This window comes from Chanos chanos, chromosome 2 (genome assembly GCF_902362185.1).
Source record: "Chanos chanos chromosome 2, fChaCha1.1, whole genome shotgun sequence".
Taxonomy (NCBI): domain Eukaryota; kingdom Metazoa; phylum Chordata; class Actinopteri; order Gonorynchiformes; family Chanidae; genus Chanos; species Chanos chanos.
The window spans coordinates 44711636-44738560 of NC_044496.1; the positions used below are offsets into that span (position 1 = coordinate 44711636).

General features: G+C 38.6%; 1 protein-coding gene across 1 annotated transcript in view; it reads left to right on the forward strand.

Moving 5' to 3' along the window:
* Positions 1-26925, forward strand: part of LOC115804887 (serine/threonine-protein kinase 32B-like) — a 36600-nt gene that overhangs the window by 3567 nt on the left and 6108 nt on the right. The window contains exons 2-7 of the mRNA XM_030765374.1: positions 3166-3221; positions 9845-9996; positions 18700-18873; positions 22505-22542; positions 23179-23268; positions 25045-25148. Of these exons, the coding sequence (XP_030621234.1) occupies positions 3166-3221; positions 9845-9996; positions 18700-18873; positions 22505-22542; positions 23179-23268; positions 25045-25148 (614 nt within the window). The remainder of the gene's footprint in view (positions 1-3165; positions 3222-9844; positions 9997-18699; positions 18874-22504; positions 22543-23178; positions 23269-25044; positions 25149-26925) is intronic.

Sequence of the window (26925 nt, forward strand, 5' to 3'; positions counted from 1 at the left end):
ATTCTAAAGATTTTCTTATCAGAGAATTTTCAGCTGTCTTTTATTTGGATCAAAGACAAAGATGCCATTATCTCTGTGAATAAGGTTTTCATACTCCACCACTCCAGTTCTCACTTTCCTCTGCATAAATGAAGTAAAAAGAAACGTATCCAATCCGTGAGCCACTGCTTAATGAGAGTGGAAATGATTAGGCGCAGTATGTATTGTGATGCAGGCCATGAGCGAAGGCCCTTTCAGAGAGTAGAGAAACATTTTAAAGGCCCAGACTTGTCACTCTTTCACTCCTACTCGGGCTCACTGTAACCTTTGGTATGAGTAATGGAATTCATACACATGTCAATCGCATTACAACAGTCTGAAGAGATTACACTACGACTAAAAGGGCTTAACAGTCGTTACTTAGAGGAAGAGTTACTGTCCAAATCATTTGTTTATTTTATATGAACTTTTTTTCCCTTTCTTTAGTGGATCACATGGTTGTCTTAAGATATCCGGTTAAGACAGGAATAGGTGGTAAACCCAGTAAAATTTCAAATCAGCATTGAAAGCCTTTCTGTGACTTCCTTGCATTCAGATATTAAGTATGATGTTGTTTACAAGATGTTCACAGCAAACATGAGCCACCCAATGGGGAGTGTGCATGAACAGAGGCTTGTGGTATTATTTCAATGTTAAACTGGTGAAACTGTGAGAGGATATGGAGAACTATGTCCTTTTTGTGGTTATTATAAGTACTATATGTGCGTAATACGCACACACACACACACACGTTGATAAAGATATAGATACGCTTCATATGGCCGGGAAAAGAAAAATTCAGCCTGTTTTGTTAACAGCGTGTTAGTTTTTCCTCACTACTGTTTAAGTCATGCATATAAAGTTACAAACTGTACAGTTTGAGGCTTGTACCTGTGACAGGACTCTTTGCTTGAGTTGGATAATCAAATAGACTGGTTTATTTTGTTTAGAAGGGTTAGGTGTAGACTAGGTTAGGTGAAGCTGGGTGTTCGGATGAGTAAAAGAGGTTAAGCACTGGTGTGTATCCTGGAGAGGACAAGCGGTGTTTGCTTGATAAGAGATGAAGACATTGAAAAGAGATGTGTCTGTCCTGAGCAAAACTGCTATCTCAGACCATGGTTCACATGGCGAAATGCGGTACTTGGTATCCAGATCAGATTAAGAGCACTGGTATAGACAAACTCACAAGGACAGAATTGCAAATGTGGACCTGGGTCTCGCTAACAGACCTGAAGACAAAGAGCTCAGGTCAAACTAATCAACTCTGATTACTGTCAGTGGTTAATATTATCAAATGCGAAACACCGGAGGAGTTTGCTGATGTGAGAAATTCATTTCTGGTAAAGTCAAGTGATCAGTTTTAATGCTAGCACGTCACAACCACTGAGAATATCATTGCCCTGGTCAAAATCAAAATAAAAGCGGATGTGCTCCAAATAGACCATGGAGATAAGAAGAAATAAATCAGTTTAAAAGACAGTGCTTAAAGACACAGACATAAAAAGAGATGAAGAAAATATTCTCTGCTCAGACTCCCCCCCTCTCTCTCTCTCTGTAACCATTTCATGATATCTTCATAAACCTCCCTGATAACTTCAGTAAGCCTCATGGGGACACAGGACAATCTTATTTAGCTAATGTGATGATGACTCTAATTTCAGGTCCTTTCTGCAGGAGGGCCATATCAGTTTAAGGACTCCACAAAGAGCTGTCAGGAAAAGACAAGCTCCATCATACAAAATAGACTAAATGGAAGTTTTCAGTCTAATAGAAACTGCCACAAAATTGTCTACCTTAATATGAGACAGTTTTGATATTTAAGATGATATATAAATGCAGAGATATGTAACATTATTTACCAGTGAAAAAAAAACAGTATATGGTGTATCCTGAACAGTATATCCTGAACATATTCACTACAGGCAATTGCTTTGATTACTTGTATAAAGACAATCTTGTCATTGTAAATTGTTCTCTCGTTACTGGCAATTTCCTGTCAACAGTACTTGCTGGCAATGTAAAATTGTTTTTAAAAGGCTTTTTTGAAGAGCAGTAACTACTGTCCTGCTGTTCTCAATTCTTTCAGAACAGTTCTAAATGCCTATCAGTAGTAATCTTAATTTAGTACTCCTGATGTTCTCTCCATCAGACTCATAATCAGACGGATCCAACAGAGTACATCATTAATCATCTCTTCGACTCATTCATGTTTTTAACATCCATGCCTGTTTGTGTGTGAATAAGAGACAGATTTGTGATCTGTGACAGAACTGGCAGCCAACACAGAGACTATGTTAAATCACTCAGACCAGCATGTGGAGAACTGATCTTCTCGCCTGTCAAGCCCTGAGCTGCCTCAGAATTACCATGAGCTCCATGGGCCAGCTTTTGCTAATTTTAAAGCATCCCTGCTGTATTAGACGTCTAGATCTAGAAGAAGTTAATTTAGAAGTTTAGAAACAAGTCTAATGTGTTCTGAGACGATTTTCTGTCTTTTATATATAGTAGCTGTCAACAGGTTGAATGCTGAAATAGAGGCATTCAGTTCTCATCAGAGAATTTAAAATAATAGGACATGCAAATATGTACTATAATATCAACCTCTTTATCTGAAGTAAACCCATACATTTTGATGTCTCATATCAGCTCTTTCCATGACTCTCAATGCAAACAGCAAACATAAATATGTGTTAATATCTACAATTAAGATAAAGATTAAAGATATTACTGTAACCATCCTGCGTAGGTGTGTGTGTTGTATGGAAGCTTCCTGTGTCTAACCTCCTTCGGGATGTTTAGCTCACTAACTTCACATTAGACAATGTTCAATGCTGCAACACTCCTTTCATAAATGATTCACCGTGGTTCCAGAGAGATGAAGAAATAGAGAGGACAGATAGAACAAGTGTGTGAAAAATATACTTGGAGAAAAACTAACAATATTTTAGAATAATGTTTAATAAACTTAGGAAGTTCATTTGGAGAACAGTGATGAAGTTGTTATTTACTGAACACATTTTTAAAGAATAGATTAGTATTCTAATCTCAGTATTTAAGTGAATCACTACACCGACACTTTGAGTGTCAGTACACATTATACAGTATCTGTAATGTGTCTAACATATTTCTTCTTTTTCTTTTTCCTAGTCAACTTTGACCACTTTCAGATCCTCAGAGCAATCGGAAAAGGGAGTTTTGGAAAGGTAAGGTCAGCATGTGAACGCACAGACATATGTGCACACGCGCACGCACACACACACACACAAACGCACACATACACATGCACACACACACACACACACACACACACAGAGACAAACACATACACACACACACACACACACACACAAACACACTTTGCTAGAAGTTTTACTGGATTGATACAGACAGTTGCAGCACAGCTAATGACGTCTCTTATGTTACTGTTCAGGGTTCATTTTAGTGTTTTCTTATGTCTTTGAAAGCCTGGAACAATTTCAGCCATTTTTCTTCTGTGTGTGTGTGTGAATGTGTGTGTGTGTGTATAAACACATTAGCCTTGAGTCTGTGGCTCTGAAAGAAGATGCAGAAGAACATCTTCCAATCGAATACCAATCTCAGGTGACATTTTATGAAAATGTCACTCCTAATTGCAGAAAATAACAACGATTTCATTCCTTATCACCGGCATAGGGCATAGTTTAATGTATAACTGGTGACGAATTCTTAATACAATTTCACTTTCATGTCAGATTTTGTAAGCGACACCAGCCAAGAGAACAAACAAAAAACATTTCTCTAGAACCCTGCAGAATCTATGCTGACTAGGTGGAACTGTAAGTGTGCTCTGCTCCCACTAGGAAAGCAGAGGTTTATTGACACAGCCTATGCAAGCTGAGTAGGCACACAGTTTGTAACTGTCAGCTATTGATGTTTGGCCCAATACCTGTTTTTCGATGAGTAATGCTGTTTGTTCTTCCTCTTTACTTTATATTCCTAAATGTATTCCTCAACTTATGCTTTCCATGCCAGCCAGAGCAAGAATTATGAAACAAAGACATATTGTCTAAAAATATATCATGCTGAATTGTTAGATGTTTAGACACAACTGTCCTGCATTATGTTGCACTCCAGGTGTTTTGCATTTACATTTACATGTAGATCTATTCATTTTCCAGATGCTTTTATCCAGTGCGACTTCCTAAGGTAAAATACAATCCAAGCATGTAGCCATTAAGGACCTGGCTGTGGTATGAGTGCCATGACTGAGTTCAGTAACATTTCAGATAAAAGCACAAGAAAAGTGGGAGGAAGTAAAAGAGTGCGGTACAGACAGACACGGGCAGAAACATCGCTAATGGACAGGGCACAACAAAAGTCCAAGAGAAGAAGGAGCTATTGTCCAACATGTACGATCAAGCAGAGCTAATATTTGGGATGCTATGAACAATAATCAACAAAATGACTATACTAGTGCAAGAGCAGCACAGTGGGTCTGTTGCACCATACTGTAAAGCTGTGATATACCATTCAAAATCCAGTCTCTCAATGTCCTGAGTAATATCTGCCATAGAGTGTCAGGAAATCCACATCATAAACGTAAATGTTACACAGGACAGCATAAGCATCACCAGAGAGTATCCATAAAATAGTGGCAAATAATATACATCTTAGAGAAAAAAGTAATATAGTGCCACACAGGTCATTTGAACAGTCAGTCAGTGGACAGGGGGTCAAGTGTAAAGGGGTGGGTTAGTTTGAAGCTGGGGTGGTAAGATTTCTGTGGAAAAGATGAGTCTCTTGCCACTTTTTGAATGTTGTTAAGGAGTCTGCAGATGGGATGAAACCGGGCAACTCATTCCACCTTTAAGGAACCACACATGAGAGGAGACCAGCTTGTTACTTTGTGCTGTGTGGTGGTAGAATCACCAGATGCTGTTCCCTCACCGACTGTAATGGATGTTGAGAATCTGGCTAACTAGCCAGCGAGCTAAAGTAATCTAGACAACTAGCTAAAGAGGAGTCTGCTGGGGGGTTACGAGTCATGCAACATGTTGTTAAAGAAAAAAATATATACTGTATATATTGTAATGTAATAAATATACAAATGTCAATTAGATGGTAATCTGCATGAGAAACAAAGGAAAAGAAAAAAAAAAAGATTCTAAAAGGTTATAATGATCATCCGCTGATAGTGATCAATTTCACCCGGACGTGATCACTATAAGCGGTTTCTATTGAATATGTGTATATATATGTGTGTGTGTGTCTGTGTGTGTGCGTGCATTTACTGTATTTATATATATATATATATATATATATATATATATATATATATATAAATACAGTATCAGCAATACAGTACAGTACAGTACAGTACCAGCAAGTCAAAAGCTATGCGCAAGTTTTGCAGAAACTTCAGAACAAACCTCTTCCCTTGATAGGCAAAACCTATTTCCCTTGCATTTTGATTCCAAAATTTTGCATATTAATTCCACCATAGAAACTAATGGTGACAGCATGCCTTACAGTCTTTTTAAATGTGTGTGTGTGTGTGTGTGTGTGTGTGTGTGTGTGTGTTTTTCAAGGGTTTTAAGTGCTATTGAAGATTTTTGTATATGAACAAACTGGTCCTTTGCCAGGAGAAGTTGGATCATAAATATACATTTCTGTGAACAGGTTAAGATCAAGTTCCATAACTTCGTATAAAGTGACCAGAAAAAAATAATCTTAAATCAATCTGATGGAATAGGCTTGTCCTTTCTCTTTATACTTCTGCATCGGTTTTTCCTTTTTAACATCCTGTGCTTAAACTCATTTGCATTTTCCTGTAGAGTCAAAGAGCCACTGTGGTGTTTGAGTCATGGGAGGCTAATTACAGTACAATCACAATAATCACAGCCTCCATAATTACTGTAGGAGTTTTGTTTACGATCATTCAACAGGTATGCAAGATTAACGTGAAACTGATATAAGATCAGTAGCCTCAGAGAAGACTGAACCCATGACTAGACTCTGCTAGCTTAGTGAACACATGCTTATCACATGCTTTTTTTTTTCACACACAAACTCGTTCTGTTTCTTACCCTCTCAGTCTCTCCCTCTGGCCTTGTCCTCTCTTCATTGAATGCAAACGATAAGAAGGGTCTCTCTGGTGTGCCTGTCCTGCTGTACTCTAGTCATAGAAGGGTAAGCTCAGTGGGAACACAAGGCAAAAATTGCTGCTTCTGGTCTATGAGTGGGTACAGATTGTACAATTACGACTAGCCCCTGGCTGTATCTCTCTCCAGTTACAGTCACTCTGAACCCTTCTGCTTCACAGATCAGTGTTCCCTTCAGTCCCAATCCTAGGAAATGACTCAACAACACATTTCTGTTTTATCCCAGCACTAACACACCTGATCCACACAATTTCATAATTCAGATTCAGGGAAAAAAAAAAAACTAATTCTGATTTTCTTTCTTGTCATTGCAGATCCAGTTTCTCATAAGAACATGTGACCATAGGTTTAAGATGTGTGTGACTTATTGATGTGACTTAACTGTTGTTTTAGACAGTAACTGATGCTGGAGGCATTTGTGTTTTAGACACTGTTTAAATATACTGCTTAATATTGTTGCTGCTTTCTATCTAGATATCAGTGAGAAATCTAGAGTCTGAAGAGTGTTGTTGTGCAGAAGCCAAAAGGTGAAGATATGTAAATGAGAAACACAGGTTTATACCTTGACGCAGATAAACTTCAGCTTCAGTCAAGACAAACAAGTACATCAACGCCCCTCCCCCAACCCCCACCCTTAGCACCGCCACCACCAAAATCACCACCACCAGAAAACATCAACTCTCAGCTCAAAGTGTAATCAGCTATGCTAATGACAGCATGAGCTAATCAGGGGAGTGGCAGAAGAAGTGTGCCTGTGTTTTGAATGAAGGTTTAAACAGCGCTACATTAAACAAGTCTCCGGTCTTCCAGCTGAGCTCCCCTGCTCTTCTTTGGCCTTTTTAATTGAAATGATACACGGCTATGAGGGATTATCCAGCAGGAGCAGCCTTTGCTCGGATGTCTGTGAAAATGCCAGGAGAACGGGGCACCTGCACACATGTCACCAGATTGACTGCACACATTTCTCCTTTCCTTCAAAACAGAGCTTTGTATAAAAGGGCTATATGACACTATTTTATAACAGTCTTAGCTGTTAAAAACAGAGCTTTGTGTAAAAGGGCTATATGACACTATTTTATAACGCAGTCTGAGCTGTTAAAAACAGAGCTTTGTGTAAAAGTGGCTATATGACACTATTTTATAACACAGTCTTAGCTGTTAAAAACAGAGCTTTGTGTAAAAGTTGCTATATGACACTATTTTATAACGCAGTCTGAGCTGTTAAAAACAGAGCTTTGTGTAAAAGTGGCTATATGACACTATTTTATAACACAGTCTGAGCTGTTAAAAACAGAGCTTTGTGTAAAAAGGCTATATGACACTATTTTATAACGCAGTCTGAGCTGTTAAAAACAGAGCTTTGTGTAAAAGGGCTATATGACACTATTTTATAACACAGTCTTAGCTGTTAAAAACAGAGCTTTGTGTAAAAAGGCTATATGATGCTATTTTATAACACAGTCTGAGCTGTTAAAAACAGAGCTACATGAGCACATTTTATGGCATTGCTTTAGAACTGAGCTTTTTGGTCTAATGTAAATAGGAATATTTGATATAGGTGATATAAAATCAATTTCTGAGCCTATAAGCATGGCTATACAAAGTTTATAGGTTTATATTCCTATAAACCTTTTTTCTTTGAGTTTCTAAGAGCTGTATAAAATATTACAGCAACTTTATTGCACACACACAGATGTACACACTCCCACAACTTTGTAAAAGAAGTTTATAATAAACTCCTTTATCGTGGTTTCCAGCGAGGTTTTATAACCGGGGTTTATGAGCATTGAAACTAACCGGTCGGGCAATGAAAGCTGTCCACTGTGATAGGATTGTTCCTGGAGCTGGAGCTTACAAAATGTATCAAATCATCCAGTGTGATATTAGGTAAATGAACGTTATCAGGGATGTATGTAGCTGTTTGTGTTGTTTGGTTTTAAGTGGTTTCGTTACGACCGTTTCTTTTCGTTAGTTATTAATGTAGGAGCTCTAATACTTCCTATAATCCCCCAGTCAAGTCTTCTATTCTCTTTATGGCGCCTTACAAGTTTAATCAGCATTTTCCAGCTCTCCTTTTGGCTACCGCAGTGTTTGTTTATTTTTACCTTCACAATTTAATCAAAGTTTTTATGGATCATCGCACATAATAATCAGGGAAGGGTTGTGATTTCTTTCTCTCTGACTTCACAGTTTAAAATAATCATGTCTTTTCTACTGGTGTCAAATAAAGGGATTAATTTATTAGATAAAACAAAGGTGCCTTCTGAGGCATATGCTTGTCTCATGCTCATAGTGATTATGAACTTGAATATGCCTCCGCAGATAAATGTCTGAGTATAACTGATTGCGCCGCTCATTTTTATTCATCTGCTAATAATTTGTGCGGGAGAAAAAAAAATCAATTAATTCGCCTAGACAATTCTCAGAAATGATTGGAAACAAGGATGAGTCAGTCAGTCCTTTCTCTCTCCCTTACTCTCTCTCTCTATCTCTCTCTCTCTATCTCTCTCTCTTTCCCTCTCCTTCTCTCTCTCTCTTTCTGTCTCTGCTGGACAGTGGTCAATGACTATTTTTGATGTTGGTATCCTGCTGAGGGCAGGTTTTAACTATCACTTGTCCTCTAGTATTTAAAAAGGCATCTCTCTCCTATCTGTGCTCAGTGAAGCGGACTCCCTGTCAAACACATGGCTAGAAAAAGGAGGCCTAGGTTATTTTTAGTGTGCGCTTATGGCTTGGAGGTGTTTGTGTGGGGGGCAGTGAATTAGCCTCAGCCAGAGTATTCATTGGAAGACAGCAAAATTCAAATTTGTACAATAAAACCTCTCAGAGGGACCTATTCTCACTCAAACAGGATAAGCTGAAAGCTTGTCTGGAGATGTGGACTTTAATCAGCAGCATTCCAGTTGACTTTGGCTTCCACACAAAGCTTCATCGCACAGACTTTGCAGTACCTTTAAATTAAGATCTAAGATGTTGGCTACTTTATAAGTCCTAATGCATAAGGCATAAGTAATTATGAATCATCCATTCATACATTCATTTTAGTATCTTAACTGTATTATTACGGTATTCTCAGTAACTCATAATGATTATCCCTCTTACCTCAGGGTGAGCAACAGTCTTTTTGATTAAAGAGGTCCACACCACAGCGTGTAGTTAGAAAATGTAAGAAATTCTACAATGACACACTACATCACAGAGTGCTTATAATCCATTATCTAAAATAGAGTAGATTCTACACACCATTATAAATACATAAGAACAGTATTTACACAATATAATGCGTGCGATATTTACACCAGATTTAGGTCCCTAAGGACATTTATCACCTGCATTCTATGCATGTTTCTATGCTATTGTGCTAGTTTTAAACCTGTTTACTAAATGGAAGTGTTGTATTCTACTTATCTTCACTATTGCTATTAAAACACAAACCTAGAAGAAGGGTAAGTAGCCATCAGTTTCTCATTAAACAGACTGGGGAAAAAAGGCGAACTAGAGCTGTTAACCTCATGCCAATTTGAAGTCTAGTCTACGCCTAACACCTTTGTGTCAAACAAACCACGAAAGGAGGATCTAAATCATCCCTACCACACTATTGTTTCGTCAGCTCTGACGCATAAATACAGATATGCTTTTTTACATACTTTATCAACACTGTTGTGTTTTTGCATCCTGCCTCCCAGGTGTGTATTGTTCAGAAGAAGGACACGAAGAAGATGTATGCCATGAAATACATGAATAAACAGAAGTGCATAGAGAGGGATGAGGTTCGGAATGTCTTCAGAGAGCTCCAGGTCATGCAGGGCCTGGAACATCCCTTCTTGGTCAACCTCTGGTGAGTGGAGATGCATGCGCACACACACGCACACACACACACACACACATACACGCACACACACATACACGCACACAGACCAACAGTGACAGACACAGAAACACAGGGGCAGAGCGAACTTTAGTGTTTCTGACTGCTAGTCATGGGCACCAACACATGAAACATCAAAATATATCTAGTACTTAAATCAACTGATCTAAGGTTTGCTGATACACATAAAGAGATGAATCAGGCCCGGAGTCCAGTTTGAACTCTTTAGATCAGTCTTAGGGTCTGGAAAGCCCTCACTGGTGTGATGTGGAGTGTGGATGATTTCCACTCTGACTAGACTGTTGATGCCACTGCAGTAAAACTCTAAGTCTGAAAATATCAGTGCTGCATTTGTACACCTACACAATGGTCTCAGTGGTCTTGCGTAATATAAGCAGACGGAGTTCCCATTCATCCCTCGCTTTACCCCGTAAACATCAGAGAGAAAGAATGGAGTGCGGTCGGCTGGAACAAAGGCTTGTGAGAGGGTTGTGAGTTGCGTTTTTATAGTGATGTTCCTGGAGGCGTATAGAAGCTTTAATGGACAGGCTCAAGGCTGTTCAGCTCAAACATTACCACGTGTTGAACTCCGTAATGCTTTCAGTAGAGTCAAGAATTGCTCGGATTCACTGGCATCAGCTAATGTTTTGCTGATAAACAGTGTTTGTACATTAAGTTAAATCTTTCTGTTGCTTTGTATTTGCTACCAAAAAGGTTTGGCAACCCCCTATCTATTAGGTTGTGTTGATAGCTAAGAATTTGGAAAAGCATTGCATTGCTTTGGCAGTTAACGGTGCCGTACGACAAACAGCAGTTAAAACAAGTGGATTCATTCAGTTCCAATCATTCAGCAATGACCTCTGGGAACTAGTGTACAGCCCAGCTCGATAGGTTCGGACATCCGCCAAGACTGATGCCTGAGACATTTTGGTACTGAACAGCTTTCTCTTTTTACCGACTGACAAGTTGCTCATAATAAATGTGTAGGGATTAACTCTTTTAAGGTTTGTCACCCTAATTTTTTTTGTTAAATTAGCTACAGAGATTAAAAAGTAGAGCAGTAGTGTAATTTGCCGTATTCCAAAAGGATTTTGAGAATGTTGTGCTTGTACAGTTAAAGGTATTTCAGCGTAGTTTTTGCACAAGTAATACAAACCTTATTCACATCTTACTTATGTCTTCATCTCTATGGAGTAAGGGTCCACTGATGGGGGGCCCAATATCACAAGCATAGTCAAAGCTCAAGAAATAACTCAACAGTATCCCAGCTACTTTTGGTGTTGAACATTTAGCTTGTGTGAAAAACAAACTATGGCAGCATGCTGACTTACGATAAAAGGTTGCCACCTCTCTTTATTCCTTTATTTTTTTGTTTTCAATCAGTAATATACTGGGGGATAGTATGATGACAGTTTGTTGGACGTATAAGCCTGGTTAAATGCAACTTATATCTCCTAAAATAAGAAGGTCAGAGATGGTAGTGGTTGCGTGTGAGTCACAGAATGTGTTTCGGTCCCAGCTGAAAGTTGTCTTCATACACGAGCAGGTCTTCTGCCTGGCTGAAGAAGCTGCTCTGATGAAGCAGACCCCAGATGGTTGGAGCAGAAGAGCTTCCAGTCAAAACCCACTTTTAGAAAAACGTACTGCATTGGCTCATTGGCTTCAGTGTAGCAGTGGTTGATGGCAAACCTACAAACATGAAACATCTGCTACCTAGAGACGCCACAGTAGACCAAACCATATCATCTTGTTATTTTCCATGAAAAATCGGAGCTTTTGAAATATGTTATTCATCCTCCAGTGTCTTACATAAGGGAAGAAAAGGTTTTCTGTTATTCCTCTGAAATCATCTTCTTTCAGCAGGTGTGATGTTTGGGATGTAACTCTTTTTTTTTTTTTTTTCGGGCCTGCAACACATGCACGATCATAATCAGCGGAAATCAAGACATCGCTCAATGTCATAAAAAGAGTTTAAAACAGAGACATTTCCCACAGGGCAGGTTATATCTCTTCTCCTTCACATCCACTAAATCCCCTGTCCTCCCTTCTCGCCCTTCTAATCACTCAACAGTACTCAGTGTCTTGTCCAGTCTGAAAGTGTTCAGATGTATCAATGTTTACTGAAGCTTCAGTGTGTCTCTGAGGCTAAAGAGCCCTACGCACACTCCATATCAACATCTCCCTCTGCTCTCTCTTTTTCTCTCCCTCTCTCACTCCCTCGCTCTCTCTTTCTCTTTATCTCCCTCTCTCTCTCTCTCTCTCGTTCTCTCTCTCTCTTGCTCTCTCTCTCTCTCTCACAGTGTGACCACTCTTGAGGTCACACTGTGCTAGCTGTTGATATCGGTGAAACATGTATTTACTTTTGCATTGTCATTAAGTAAATACAGTTTTTTGAATAGTCACAGATGGGTCACTAGTGACAAGATAGTGTGTGTCGTGTGACATTACCACTTAACTGTCAGGTAATTCAGGAAAAAAATCACCATTAACATCTGCAAAAATCGCTAGTTTTGAATAAAGCCTCAAACACACAGTAATGGTGAAAACCAGTAAAAGTGGCTTTGTAATTTTCTGTGGTTGTTCAGCTGATGCTGTACAGGTAGTTGCACTAAGGTTGTGTGAACGGTGGCAACACAAAGCAGCCCTCCATTAGCAACATCTAGATGTCACGTTAACCTGACTCTATTTCTGGCCTGGTGCACAACGGACGAACATTGAGTGTCCATTAATCCGACACTCCTCTCATACTCCCTGCTTCCTGACAGAGTGCTTCAGGAGCCTGTTGCCATGGTGCCAATCCTCTGGGTTTCCCATGAACACGTCAATATTTCCCCCAATGTTGGCTTCATGTTTGAATATTGTGCAGCAGCTCATCAAACAAACATGTTTACCAGCATCAGTAACAGATTCATACGTATTTAAATGAGCGGCCAAGTTCCAGCTCTGTAACAGTACTATCAAATGATCCTTATGTTCCCTTTGCTTTCACATTTTGGCTCCTAATCTAAATAAAGCTAATGGATGAAAGCATTAAAATAAAGTTTCCATAGGCATTCTCAAAATTCACTATTCCATACCCTATTCTTTTACTCTGTCTTTTAAAGAGATAATGTTCAGGTCAGTGCAGTCAGACCAGTCCCCAAGCCAGAGTACTCCCACGGCATTTGCTTGCACACACACACACACACACACACACACACACACACACACATACACACACGCACGCGCACACACATACACACAGACATACACACACATACACACACACACACGCACATCCTGCATCCCACACACTTCTGCTCTGGATGTGTGCTCATTTACACTTGGAATTGTCAAAAAATTTTCTCATGTCAACGCATTCCAAAATACACTGTATCGCCCTGAGGAGTGACAGCAATGTGTCCAGCGCCAGGAACATCTAGAGCCATCTCTCTCTCACTCTCTCTCAGCCTTACCCCAATTCTCAATCTAATTCAGCTCTTCGCCATCACACTCATAAATATGTCATCTCATTGTGTGATGAGCTGTGTTGATTGGCAGCTGAATGCAGGTGTAGTCTCATCTCCCTGGCTAATGAGATTTTTTTTTTCTGTGATTGCTTCGTTGTGCTCTCTCTCTCTCTCTCTCTCTCTCTCTCTTTCTCTGAAGGATCTCAGGGCTTTTTAGGTCAGAAAATGTTGAAAAACAAGAAGGTAATGATTTATTTCTGCTGTATTTTAGATTAGTCTGTCTGGACTCTGCAGATGCTCCACAGATTTTAAACCCATTCAAAAGGTAGCTGGAGGGCTCTATAGTTAAAGGCCCACTTCAGTGAAATTCAACATTTTTCCATGGAATATCTGTCTTGTGAGATCGGTATTACTAAAGCACTGCTGTTTTTATGTTTCGTATTAAAATAGATTGTATTGAAAGTGGCTGGAACATTTTTTAGACACTCAAAATATAACATTTCAAATGAAAAGACATATGTGATTCATAGACTGTCACCACATGCCCTAGTTCACAGCATGTAAATAGTGGCATATGGCTGTCCCAGGCCAAGCCTTGTCCTGTTTTTTTTTTTTTTTTGTTTAGTTTTTTTTTCCATTTTTCACTTGTTTGTTGTTCTTAGTGGTACGTCTTATCATATGGGGCGAGGGTTATGACAACACGGTTGCCGTTTGAAGCATTTGTGTTGATCTTCGGTGGTACGTTGTAGTACCGGTGTGCATGTCCCTTTGTCTTTTACTCAGTATGCTTTCTCTTCTATGCCATTGCTGCGTCTCCAATCAACACTGAGTTAGTACTTCACTTGACACATTATCTTGATTTAATAGTCCAGTGAACAAAATCAATTTACACTAGTCTCATACTCAAGGTGTGAGGTGACTTGTAGCCCTTCGCTGGATTTAAAGCTCTTATAACGATTGACTACTTTCCATTTAGAGGGGAATAAAGCAGAATTATGGGCAAATGTTTAATTCCCATGGATAGCAGCAGTCCATCTAGGAGCTTATAGAATGACTATATGATGTTGGACAAATCAGATCCCTCATTATTGTTGTTCACATGTTGAACTTTTCTGTATATATTAACTTCAAAAATGTGCAAATGTGTCAAGCTACCACCCTGTTGCACAAATAGCAGTCATCTATACCTGACATTGCCAGATAACTCCGATCGTGTATTGACTCCTCACTTTTTCAAATATATATTTAATATCTTTTCTTCATATTTGCACTAAGATCAATGTGAGCTGTGTAAATAATCTCACTTATTGTCTGCAGGCCAAACAGTAGATGAATATAAATACAGCTTAAAACAGCTTTTGCTGTTACACTTTGTTCCTCTATACACTTCTAATGAATACATTTAAAAATAACTAAGCCATTGAAGTTAACTATCCCATAGAGAAACCAGGAAAACATGTGCAGTAATAGGTATGCTCATACGTTCACTGTATGGGCTGTTGTAAATCCCGTTAAAGCCAGTAATGTTGAATCCTAACAGTTTTCACAGCAGTTGTAATTCTGCCATTTTACAATATCAGGGCAAATTTCAGCTGGTACAAACACTGATCAGTCCATGTGTCATACGTGTGATGTTAGCTGACGGGTCGTTGGCTTCATTTCAGGTACTTAGAAATATTATGAAGGCATCATAAAACATCGCTTCACAACAGTTCATACCAAAAATAACTGGCATTCATGTTTAATGAGCAAAACACAAATGATTTGTTCATGGTTTATTTGTAGATAAACTGCTTACTATTTTTTTTCTAGAAACACAAGGAGAGGACTCATAAATCTTTTTATGCCATACTTGCTTTTTTTTTTACTATTTGTCACTAAACTGGCTGCAACAGCGCTGTAACTCCGAGACATCAAAGATTACGATGCAGTAGCCTCGATTGGCCGACACGTGTTATGACAATTAACCACTGAGTCTTAAACACACACATACACACAGAAATACACGCACAGAAATACAAACCCAAACATGCAACAGTGTTCATTTATGCAGTCCTCTGCCCTTGGAGGTCTCCAGATGTCACAGTGCTTTGTTTTGGGTAAGTGAGTATCATGGTCTTTTACCAGTGAGAGAAGAGGAGTGAGAGCTGGCTTGGGGTTTGGGAGTGAAAGGGAGAGGTGCTGTTGGAACTGAAAATGCATTAGTGTCAGAGTGTACACTATAAAATCGATGAAGGGAGCCTGCATGTGGCAGTGCTAATTCACTTACGCCCGTCTCCCAGGAAACCACGGCCAGGCGTCTCCAGCTTCTGTCATGTATCCTGCTGCTTTTTCCACGCTCTCGTTTTTTCTCTCAATCTACCTTTTCTCTCTCTCTCTCTCTCTCTCTCTCTCTCTCTTTCTCTTTCTATCTTTTTTTCTGTATTTCTTTCTGCATCCGCCCCCACCCCTGCTCTCAGTGGTGATACTTGAATAGCTCTGTTGGTCTGACCTCTATCTTCATCACCAGCTCTGCTCTTGTCAGCCTCTACTAGATGACTCACAGAGTCACAGCAGTGCCAGGTCACTGAGACAGAGACACAATAATATTACATTAACCAGATTACACACACAGGGGCAGTAACACAGTACAATTTTATTAGCCAGATTGCAAAGAGAGAGAGAGAGAGAGAGGGAGATAGAGAGACAGTAACACATAGAGATAATAGATTACACACAGAAACACATACAAACACACACATACACACAGTACAAGATGATATGTCCAATTAAGGAAGAGATTGCAAGGGGTGCTTATTAACAAAATTATGAGGTACACTTTTTAAATAGTATCAGCTGTATCATGTTTTCTGTTGCTCTGCCTTTCACAGTTGCTGTCTTATATTTGGTCATGGATGCATTAAAATGCACCATATATATGTCTATACACACTCTCACATACACATCACCATGCCAACAACAACAGGTTAACCACCACGGTAACCCCTAGGGAGCTACAGCTGTGTGGCTATCAATTAAAGCTTTCTATTTATAGCCATTCCAGCACACTTTTGTTTGGTATGCATTATGTATATTTCCATCTTTTTTTGCTCAACAATCATAGCTACCTGAGTAATACAGCAGAGAGGTATTCTGTCATCGCAAGTGTGTTTCAATGAAGAGAACATGACAATGTAAACACAAGTTCCTTATGTGCCAAACTGCTCCACTAATGAAGCAGCTCTCATTTTTGAAATGACACCATGAACAGGTGCGTTAAAGCCAGCAACAGTTTCAATTTTGTGTCTTCATCTTTGCCTGAAGGTAATATGGAAAGCTCCAAACAACATTTGAAAAGATTATCTTTTGGTGTGATCTCCTAGTGTGACAGACTAGACATCACTCAGCTTTAGAAAAGGCTATTTACAGCACTCAAACACACACACACACACACACGCGCGCACGCGCACGCACACACACACCACCACCACCATCACAACAACAACAGCTGATTAGCGAGTGCATTTAGCATTCAGCTGTAAACATATACATCAACAACTCATCACTGTTCGTTGCCTGGCCACATCACTGCTCACACAGTTAATTTAAAGCCCACGTGTCATGATACAATAGTGAAATTATACAGATTATGACCTGCTGTTGACACAAATATTAGAAGCCATTTGACAGGGTGTTAGAGTGTAGCTTTTGGCAACAACAGAATAGAAAGAAAGAAAGAAAGAAAGAAAGAAAGAAAGAAAGAGAAGACTGGAATAATAGTTCTAACTGGAGTTGATTATATAATTATCTACAATATCATTCCTGAGCATTTGTGATGTCCTTTTGGATGTTTTGCTTTCAGGAAAGACTATTATAAAGCCTCTTATAAAGTCCTATGCATAGAATGTGGTATCTGAGTAATGTATGCACTGAGGTTTTGTATTTGGTCAGATGTGGAAGCCCGTGCTAAAATTACTTTACACCCTGTCTGTTAAGGTCAGAGTCCAAAGTAATCCCAGGGTGTTGTATTCCTGACTCCAGATCAGTCAAAAAAAGGGATAAGAATGGATTTTATACTGTTCTGAGTAGAGCAGAGTTCTGAGTAGTTCTGAACAAGACTGCCTTTTGTTGGAATCTGAGGTGGATCTCTGTAACTACCTCTATTTTCATGATGAAATTCATTCACTCTCTCGTCTCAAATGATTCCAGCAACAATAATACCAGTATAATAAAGGTTATAATCCTCTGTTAGACTGGTAAAGTTGATCCTCTGAAATGCACAGATATCTTTTAAGTCTCAGCTGTGCATCTTTAAACTCAGACGGTATAATACTAAAATTACAAACAGTAGCACACATTAATCTAGATCACATCTCTGCTCAATCAAACCATCTGTAATGACACTGCTCAATCCTGGCATAAAATAATGTCCCTGATTCTGTCCCTGATCCCTAAGATGTGTTGTGTTCATGATGTGTTCAGTAACACAGAGGTCACATATCTGATATATATTTCTCCATCAGCTAGTAACATAGCTAAAAATCCAAGGAGAATATGGTGCCATGTTCCCAATATTCAAAAGGAAAATCCATGAACCCGAAATGAGGCTCATGCCATCTAACGTGAAGCAGGCTTTTGGAGTGTGGTTAGATATCACTGTGGTATGAAAAAAATGTTTCCAAAAATGACAAGTTGAAACGCTGATGTGATCTGTTGACACTATGTTCTCATAATACAGCCAGAATAGGAGCATGATGCCTAACCTTACACTTCACCTATTCATTTCCATAGCCAAGACTTCCACTGATGTCAGCATAGCTGCTTAGCATTCTGTCTAACCTGTACAGTGTCAGTTGGGCTCACTGAGTTGAAAGTGTATCTTAACTACAAAGGCATGGGGTTATAACTGCAGCACTTTCACTATACAACCACACTATACAACCATAGTGTAATATGGTGGTATCTTCTCGAATTTCCCTCAGGATCAATAAAGTATTTCTCATTCTTATGCACTACATACCTCATACAAACAGAGGAGATTAAATTGAGCTTCATTTGGTTAGCAAGGAGTACACACAGTTCGTAATCAGAGTGTAAGCTTTTTCTTTTGACCGGCATGCAATTAGAAAAGCCCATATCCCACACCCTAGGTTCCATTGTGTTGTCTTATCTTATTTAAGATTGTCCTGCTCTTCTTTTTCTCTCTATGTCTCTCCCTCTCTCTCTCCCTCTCTGTATCTGACAGGTACTCGTTTCAGGATGAAGAGGATATGTTTATGGTGGTAGATCTCCTACTAGGGGGGGACCTGCGATACCACCTCCAGCAGAACGTTCACTTCAAAGAGGAGACGGTGAAGTTGTACATCTGTGAATTAGCATTAGCACTCTACTACCTGCAGTGTTGCCATATCATTCACCGGTAAGCTCTATCACTCAAACATGGCTCTACATGGGGAGAAAGGAGGTTAATTGGACTCATCTCATATTGGGATGCTTTATTAAGAAGTAATTAGCATGTAATGTATTTATAATGAGTCATTGTCAGTATGAGTGTCAGGATTACAATTAGTAAGGCTCATTCATTTTAGAATGAGTCGTTATTTTACATGTTTCATTAAAGGATAATTATACCACCATATAATTTACTATTCATATTGTTCATGATACAGTGCATATTTACTCTGTGTTACATTGCCTCTGAATGCTGAATTCGGTCATTATATTCACTGATTATGATGCCTGACACAATGCAGTAATGTTACTTTGATAGCTTCCCATCATTGATATCATTCATCCCTGTCACTACGTAGAGCATTTCTTTCAATCTCTTGATTGTCTATCACTCATTTTACCTTTTAATTGCATCATCAGTTTATCCATGCAATACCACCTCTTCTCAGCACATCACATTTATAATCTTATCTTAGATTTTAAAATATTAAATCTTTAAGATGAATATATATTTATGTTTCCTTAAATAAAATAATATGACTGAACACAGACCATGAATTCATGGGGACATATGATGATGTGAAACTCAAATTCACATATGGCTCTGTTTTGTGGACAATCAGAAGTTTAAAAGTAAAGACAGCCATCTGCCATCCAAGCCAAGCTGTGACTAGAACAAGAAAAACAACACATATCTCATACACATAAAAAGGGAATCCTATTATCTTCTAAGAGAACAGTGGGAAGATATGATGCTTTCAGAGAAAACACTAGAAAGTAACTTTAAAGTACAGGCTTTCATCCTGTGAGAATACACAACCAAACAAGAAACATGACTCAACCCTCAGATGTTGTTAGCTAACAGAGGAAATCAATATGTTTCTAGTTCACATCTTCGAAGTCTGAAGACACATTTATTAATCTTCAGAAGTGATAAGAAAATCTGATGTGTATTTAAGGCTCTGCTGAATATAATATAAAATTAACTGAAACATGGTCACCGACAGCTCTGTCACAGCTATTGCTATTCAAGTTTATCTCCAAAATGACACCTGGGAAACTGGAATTAGCCAGAGCGATTGTGAAATTCTGAAGGTTAAATTTTCAAAAATGCTTATTATATATCTAAGAATATTATTGCAATGAAATGGCAAAGTATCACCCAAAACATTTAGCAATCCACAAGTTAACAAGGTAAATGTTTAAGCACAACTGAAATTTTTCAGTTCTAACCAGTGAACGGTTGTAAATTAATTTCTCTCCAATTATAAAGAATGTATGAAACACAAATTAATATTTTATGAATGTTATTACAAAGTGTAGACCTCATACAAAATGCTAGCATGAAATCAACATATACTGCAAAGACAATCATGAAAGTTTTTTAAAGGTTTTTATACCCACAGACAGCTTAATAAAAAATCTATAAGGTTAACATTAAAAACAAGGAATGCTCTCTTGCTCTCTCTCTCTCTCTCTCTCTCTCTCTCTCTCTCTCTCTCTCTCTCTCTCTCTCCCTCCCTCTCTCTCTAACACACACACAGAATGTCACAATACAACTGCCAATCTTAATGATCTGTCAACTGAAATGATGACAGCCTGATTCCTAATTTGCTGGCAAAAGTTCCTTCAACAACAGTCTGAGCTGGAACTCATCATGGCTACTTTGTTGTGTCTGTCATTTCATTGCATTAGAAAGCTTGTGGAGACACCACCAGAGGTGGTTGCTGTGTAATTTTTTATTCCAGTCTGATCTCCGATAATCTGAAGAATGGTATTTCCTCAGGAAAACAGACTGAGGTGTTTTTAAATCTCCAACAGAAAGGATGGAGAAAACAGCAGGATGCTGAGCTTCTGCTCTCTAATTTGCATTTTGATGCATAATTCATAGAAGTCAAAGAAGGAGGAGTGGTAATGGGAGGGGTCATGCTTAAGGCTGTTTTATATTAGTGTGGCTGTCTCAAAGGGCCTCTTGAAATACACCGCAGGTTACATTCAGTGACACTGTCATTATCATCTCCCCTCACCTTAACCACGGAGCCTTCCAAACTACATACTCACCAAGAATCTGCTTCATTTTGTACATTACATTGAAAATGCTATCAACAGTTTTCCAAGCTTGAATTTAAGAGCTAATGGTGAGATTTAGACAACACTGGGTTTTGAGGCTTTTAAAAGAGGTTTGCAGTGTGTGTGTGTCTCAGAAACTCTTGATGGAAAATAAGTCTGAAAAGTCTGACAATGTGCAATGGACGTTTTTGAACGTCTGTACTCCTATGGTTTGATATATCCCCCCTCTCCTCCTCCCCCTCCTCCTCTGTCACTGTCTGTTATGTGATTTATTTTTGCCCCTGCTTTAAATAACCCAGTTTTGCACAGATTAGATGTTGTCATCAAGACTATACATCTAGGTTTAAACTGAGCGAGAATTATCAGGCGTCTAGGCTTCAAACACAGCAGCACCTCTGCGTCGCCTGAAGTACAGGCAGTACATCAGACTCGCTGAAAACTGATCTGGGATCATTTCTCTCTGTGTAATTTTTTTTATGAACTTATACTTTATTTAGCAAACACTGATCAATCTGATGACAATTTGCTTAGAGATTTTTAGGATGGGCAGTGAATGTAAATGTGAATATGGATGCCAATATTTTGGCTACTCCAGGAAAATGTGTTTTTTTAGACAGAAAGTGAATCATTCTCAGGATGTCAATGGATTTCATCAGTCTATCTCAGTAACACTGTAATTCTGTTCCACTTTTTTCTAATTCATGAGTCATTGTTGGCTGTTGTTTTTACTAGTTGTCTAATGTTAAAAATCAGATAACTGAGGTGGTAAAGAATTTGAGATTAGTCTGCAAGTATAGTATTGTGTGTCGTCTGCAGTGGCGATTCTAGACTTTTTTGACTGGGATGGCCCAAAACGAGCACTGATTCATTCAAGGGTGGCAGTCCTGCCTTCGAGCTGGTTGATCACCAATCATAGGCTAGGATTTTTGGGTGACACCCAGGGTGGCCTGTGCCCCCGAAACCACCCCTCTGGCCCTGCCCCAGGTAGCCTGTCTTTTAACATTGATTGGCACTTGACCAGACACAATTAAAGGATGGGAGTGGATTAAACTTCACTGTTCATGGATATCCTCCTTTAGAAATCCTTTATAGTCTTGGGCCAGTCTTAACCAATGTGTGAAAAAGTGGCCCTGTAGTATTTTTCCATTTCAGTATGAACGCATAAGTGAATTTTGTCAAACAGTTTACTAACAGAACAGATACTGGCCTCTTTAGCCTCTTTTTTGAGAGAGAATAAGGGCAGAGAGCTTTGTGCTGGCATCTAGAGTGTGTGTTGATTAACAACAGGAGTAAAAGCCCAGCTCCTCACAGACAGGCCTCACTGATGTGTACTAACTAAAGTCAGATGCTCTAATTGAGACATCTGTGATTACTCTTCTCAGAAAGCTTCCGCTCCTTATGCAAATGTGTCTCTTATTGTAATTACTATGAGAGTGTGTGTGTGTCTGTGTTTGGTAAGTGCACTTATACTTATGACTGCTGTTCTTCATAAATACCCTGATTCTCTGTTTGTCTCTCCACCTCCACAGTGACATAAAGCCAGATAACATCCTTCTGGATGAACATGGTATGTCCAGTCTCTTTTACAACTCTATCTATCTATCTATCTATCTATCTATCTATCTATCTATCTATCTATCTATCTATAATATTTTTATTTGTTTTTTATATTCTATAAGACAAATAAAATATTCTATTGCCTTTTATATTAGTATAAACCATATTCTACACCTTTATATGTTCTACATATAAACAAATAAAATATATACTTACATATTTTTTATTTTTTATTGGTTTCATATTTTATATAATTATATTTCTTAGATTTGTTTTCACCATGAATGATCAGTAGAAGTTATCATTTTGGGGCTGTGTAAGGTTATTTTTTCCAAATCTTACTAGTATTGAACAAACAGTATTGACTAGTATTAGTGAATGCATCACTAATGGAAAATTGCAAATCATTTGTTGATCCATCTTAATCTGCACACTATGCTAATTCCCTCCTTAATTATTAAAACATTCATTTAAAGTTGTGAAAGTACATTAAAATTAAAGTGCAATGCCTACTTCTCCCCACTTCTCTCTCTCTCTCTCTCTATCTCTCTCTTACTCACTCTCTTGCTGTCTCTCACTTTTGTTCTCTCTTTCTCTGTTTGTGAGTGCATATGTTCACATATGTTTGTGTATTCTCTGCTCACAGGTCATGTCCACATCACTGATTTTAACATTGCTACTGTGCTGAAAGATTCAGAGAAAGCGACTTCCATGGCTGGCACAAAACCTTATATGGGTGAGTTTACATTCTCACTTCATCTCATAGGTAATTATTTTCCTTCATTCACCTGCTGAGGAAAGTGTGTATCCCATAGGAGTGGACTGTGTGCAAATCCTCCTGAAAATTCACACTCTATAATTGACTCTCTGCTGTGAAACGGTACATAAAACACACTTTGCTATGTTTTATGTTTCTTTTTTCTTTCTGGGTTATTCGGTCTGTTTGAATGAACAAAAATTGTTCTGTTTTCTCAGTCTCATCAGGATAATCTGCACAATACATTATTGCTATTTTGGCCGTGTTATCCATAATCATGAATAAATATTCTCACAAGACCTTAGTTTGAATACAAAACCCTTAAAAACAATACGACTGAGTGTCTCTGTTGCATGGCTGTTTCTCTGTTTCTGTGATGTGGTGACGGCCAGCATGTTACATCTGCATTGCTATAGACACAAATTTAAAAAGATATGTGTCTGCATGAGCCTTCATTAGTCGTCATTCCCCATTGTTTGTGTTGATCTAAAGTACATCATGTTCTCTCTAAGTTCTGAATTCCTGTTTAAAAGAATACATTCATGTCAAGTGGGAATTTTAAGAGTAACCCTGATTCTAAGTATTGTCTCTTTTTGCAGCTTATGATGCATACATAAGAGAGTGTCTTTAGGACAGTAATCCAAACTAAGAAGTTGCTGGCAGCCCCAAGTTTGTTTGGCACACTGAGAACCAATTGATTTCTAATTAGAATTTGTTGAAAGTGGATCACACTGTTCTCTCGCTCTATCTCTCTCTCTCTCTCTCTCTCTATCTCTCTCACTCCCTCTCTCTGGCTATATCTCACACACAAACAAATCCACTCACACACTTTTTTCACACACTTACACATGCTAGTGCTGGTTCTCCATAAATTTTGTTTTTGCCTTGGCCTGGGCCTCATTGGAACATCACAACTGTCTTTCCGGAGTGTAACATCGACATCTGAATAAAAATATTGCTGTCCTGTTCCACAGAGAGAGAGTAATGTGATTACTAACTCATTCTGGACAGGCTTACTCTGTGTTCTGGCTGAAACAGCAGTACTGTCAGGCAGGGAGACGTCTGTCAGGAGCCGTGGCTGTTTGCAAAGATGAGGAATGATGCAGATAATAACAGCAAGCTCGCCCATCTTTCTTGCACCACAGAGGAATAGACCATGTTACCTACAGCATCTGTTTGCAGTTATATGAGATCAGTTTTCCATATGGACTTACGGTGTGTGTGTATCAGTACACGGATCCCTGTAGGGCTATAATCTAAAGAGAAAGGGACAGAAAAAGATAGATAGGAAATATGAATTTCACTCACTCATTGCTGGTTGGGTTGTTATGCAACAGCCAGATTAAATCATGCACTTATATCATACAAGTGCTTCTTGGCAGCAGTTATAGTGACCATGTATTTACTATTCTCTACACAGCAGTCAACAGATTAAAATCATAATAAGCTTTTACCATTTTCAATTCCACAAGCATATGGCAAAAGAAATATGTGTAGTTTGCATATGAACAGTTCTTTGTTCTCTACTTTAGGACATTTGTTATCTCATTATCTGTGTGGGTATGCATTTATACATGTGTGCATGCTAAAGTGCAAACTCAAAAGCAGAAGTAGGAACCAGGAACAAGGAACCAAGAACTGCACAGCATAGCTTATGTGTAATTAGGGAAGTATGAAGTAAATCAAGCTCATTTTAATCTGTGCCCCTTTGTGTGTGTGTGTGTGTGTGTGTGTGTGTGTGTGTGTGTGTTCCAGCCCCAGAAGTGTTCCAGTCATTTATAAATGGTGGTCCAGGTTACTCCTACCCTGTTGACTGGTGGTCTTTGGGCATCACTGCCTACGAGCTTTTAAGAGGATGGGTAAGTTCCAACACTTACACCATAAAGGACAATATTGTCTTTATAATACATCATAGGGTGCACTTTTCAGACACCACTCCCAGTCCATTTAGTACTCAGAGCAGATATTACATTGCCTGACAGGATTGAGAATGATCCTGCACTACATGAAACTATTTCTATATGGAAACTATTACCAATTTTACATTATTTCACATAAATAATATTTATCTTTGAGTATTTGTATGCTGTATTTAGGTAGGACTACATTGTCATGATCAGATATTCTTGCTAATGTCATACTACATAATGGATGATTCAGACTTTTATTTACTCTAAAACACTTTAGGGTTGGGGCATAACAAAGTGAACAGGTTAAGCCTGTTAGTGAGAAAGTGAAAGGACGGTTGAGGATGTGGCATTATGTTGAACTGGAATGTCATTTGTGGCTAAGCTGACATGGGAGCACAGAGCGATATTTTAAGATTCTCATGGATTTGCAGATTCATCAGGTTTTAACACTGAAGAACTTGATCAAAATATTGGTCTTTATCAGAGGAGGGTGATGGAATTTGAGTGTACCATAATTATCTATAATCAGTGGATCAAAAGAACCTGCTGGATTTGGACTAAGCAAGAGTACATTTGCACCAAAAACACATAAATGGATTATTTGAGTCCTTCAAAATGAATGGTAAGTTTAGTTAATGCAATCTTTTTAAATAACATGAAAACGACTTCCAGTGGTGACTTCCTGAGTACAATTCATGAGTTCGTCATAACTAACATAGAAAAAAAATGCAGATTCGGATTCGAACCACTCCTTTGCCTCACAAGGGAACACGCTACCAGCTAAGCTACAACAACATCACGCGTGTTGAAAACTTTTACCATTCTTAGCCTGCCTGTGTAACAATACCTGAAAAAGGAAAGCAGCAGTAAATACGTGACAGGTGGAACAGAAAGATTCTATTCACCAGTCAAAGCATCACTGATTCATCATAGAAAAAATATGTATATCACTGCAGTAAAACCACTTTTGTTGTCTGGTTTGAAGAAAGTTTTTGGGTAAAACAGTTCTCTGTTGAAGAGGAAAGGAAAAACAATTCCTTTACATCTTAATTAAAAAGTGTGAAAGTGAGTCAACAGCTGACTTTCAAAACTAGAATTTAACATTATGTGATGAGTGTTACATGAAACAAACAAACAAATCCTTTTCCAGTGTACAACATTGTGGGATCACTGCATTTGTTCTTAGTAACAGGTTTATTCACTTATCATCTTTAGCTATAGCTTGATAATATCTTACCACAGTGATATAGACAAAACGCCTGTTGCTGGAGGGACTCGAACCCCCGCCAAACCCCATGAGACACCTCTGTGTGCACAGTGCTCTGCCGCTGAGCTACAGCAACCAGAAACCCAATTGTATCTTTTGCGTTTTATATTTGATATGACGGTTTTTGATTGGTTGGAAGATGTGTCCTTAACAATACCGGAAACTCTGCCCTCTCGCTAAGGTTCACTGATGTTCGGTCTAAAAGTAACTTGTATTGTTTTCTGTTTGATCTTCATATTCAGTTGAGGAGTTGATCAAGTTTGTCGACAGTCTTGTATCAGGTCTGCGAAGTAGATGCCGCCATTTCTCCCTCCAATATTTGATATCTTTGTACATATGTCCTTGTATGTAATGCTTCAGCTCAGTTCAAACATTAGAAAACATTAGAAAAATTAGAAGAGGAAATAGGACAAGAATGGTTTAAAGTTCTGTTTTCTCTTCTAGAATTTTAAAACATCT